The following is a 566-nucleotide window of genomic DNA, read 5'->3' on the forward strand; positions in this document are numbered from 1 at the left end:
GTAGCTACCTGCGTGTTTTCAAAGATCATCTTCTTTTCATGGCTGTCGATGTAGATTCTTACGGTGGCCCCGTCCCTACCTGTCCCACTGAGTCGGAAGATTATTCGCGAGCCATCGGAGAAGATAATCCTCAGTCCCTGCAGTTGAAACCACCCCGGCGCAAAAGAAGGTCATCGCGCTTTCCATTCTTTCTACGGAGATAATCGCACCGTAGCAACAAACGGTAGCATTTCATACCTGGTTCCTGGAGATGGTGCTGTCTATGGGGTCAGTGTACTCAAAGTTGTCGGCCTTTTCCACCTGGTAGATTTTGTCTTCCACAGCGAATCTCTGCTTCAGGAAGGACTTTTCGGTAATCACGATCTCCAAATCTTCCATCATCTCACAGGCTGCATCTATGTCTATGTTTTCATAGTCATACCTGGAGGAAAACACAGCTGTATTTTAATATACTGCAGGACAGGGCTGTCAAACTCATTTTCCTATATAAATATATTTCCTATATAGTCTATATAAATATAACTATTCCTTAACATATAAATAAATGTTTCTGCAATTTATTATTA

At 42.2% G+C, this 566-nt stretch overlaps 1 protein-coding gene across 1 annotated transcript; it reads right to left on the bottom strand.

The window, feature by feature from the left end:
• Positions 1–5: 5 nt before the first annotated feature.
• LOC103399631 (phosphoglucomutase-1-like) lies at positions 6–477 on the bottom strand (the record flags this gene model as incomplete). The annotated part of the gene is made up of 2 exons (XM_008338287.2): positions 238–477; positions 6–137 (listed from the first exon to the last, which is right to left on the bottom strand). Coding segments are annotated over exons 1-2 (276 nt in total), but the record flags the coding sequence as incomplete, so codon positions are not given.
• Positions 478–566: the final 89 nt, after the last annotated feature.

This window comes from Cynoglossus semilaevis, unplaced genomic scaffold (genome assembly GCF_000523025.1).
Source record: "Cynoglossus semilaevis isolate Cse_v1.0 unplaced genomic scaffold, Cse_v1.0 C18883644, whole genome shotgun sequence".
NCBI classification, from domain to species: Eukaryota; Metazoa; Chordata; class Actinopteri; order Pleuronectiformes; family Cynoglossidae; genus Cynoglossus; species Cynoglossus semilaevis.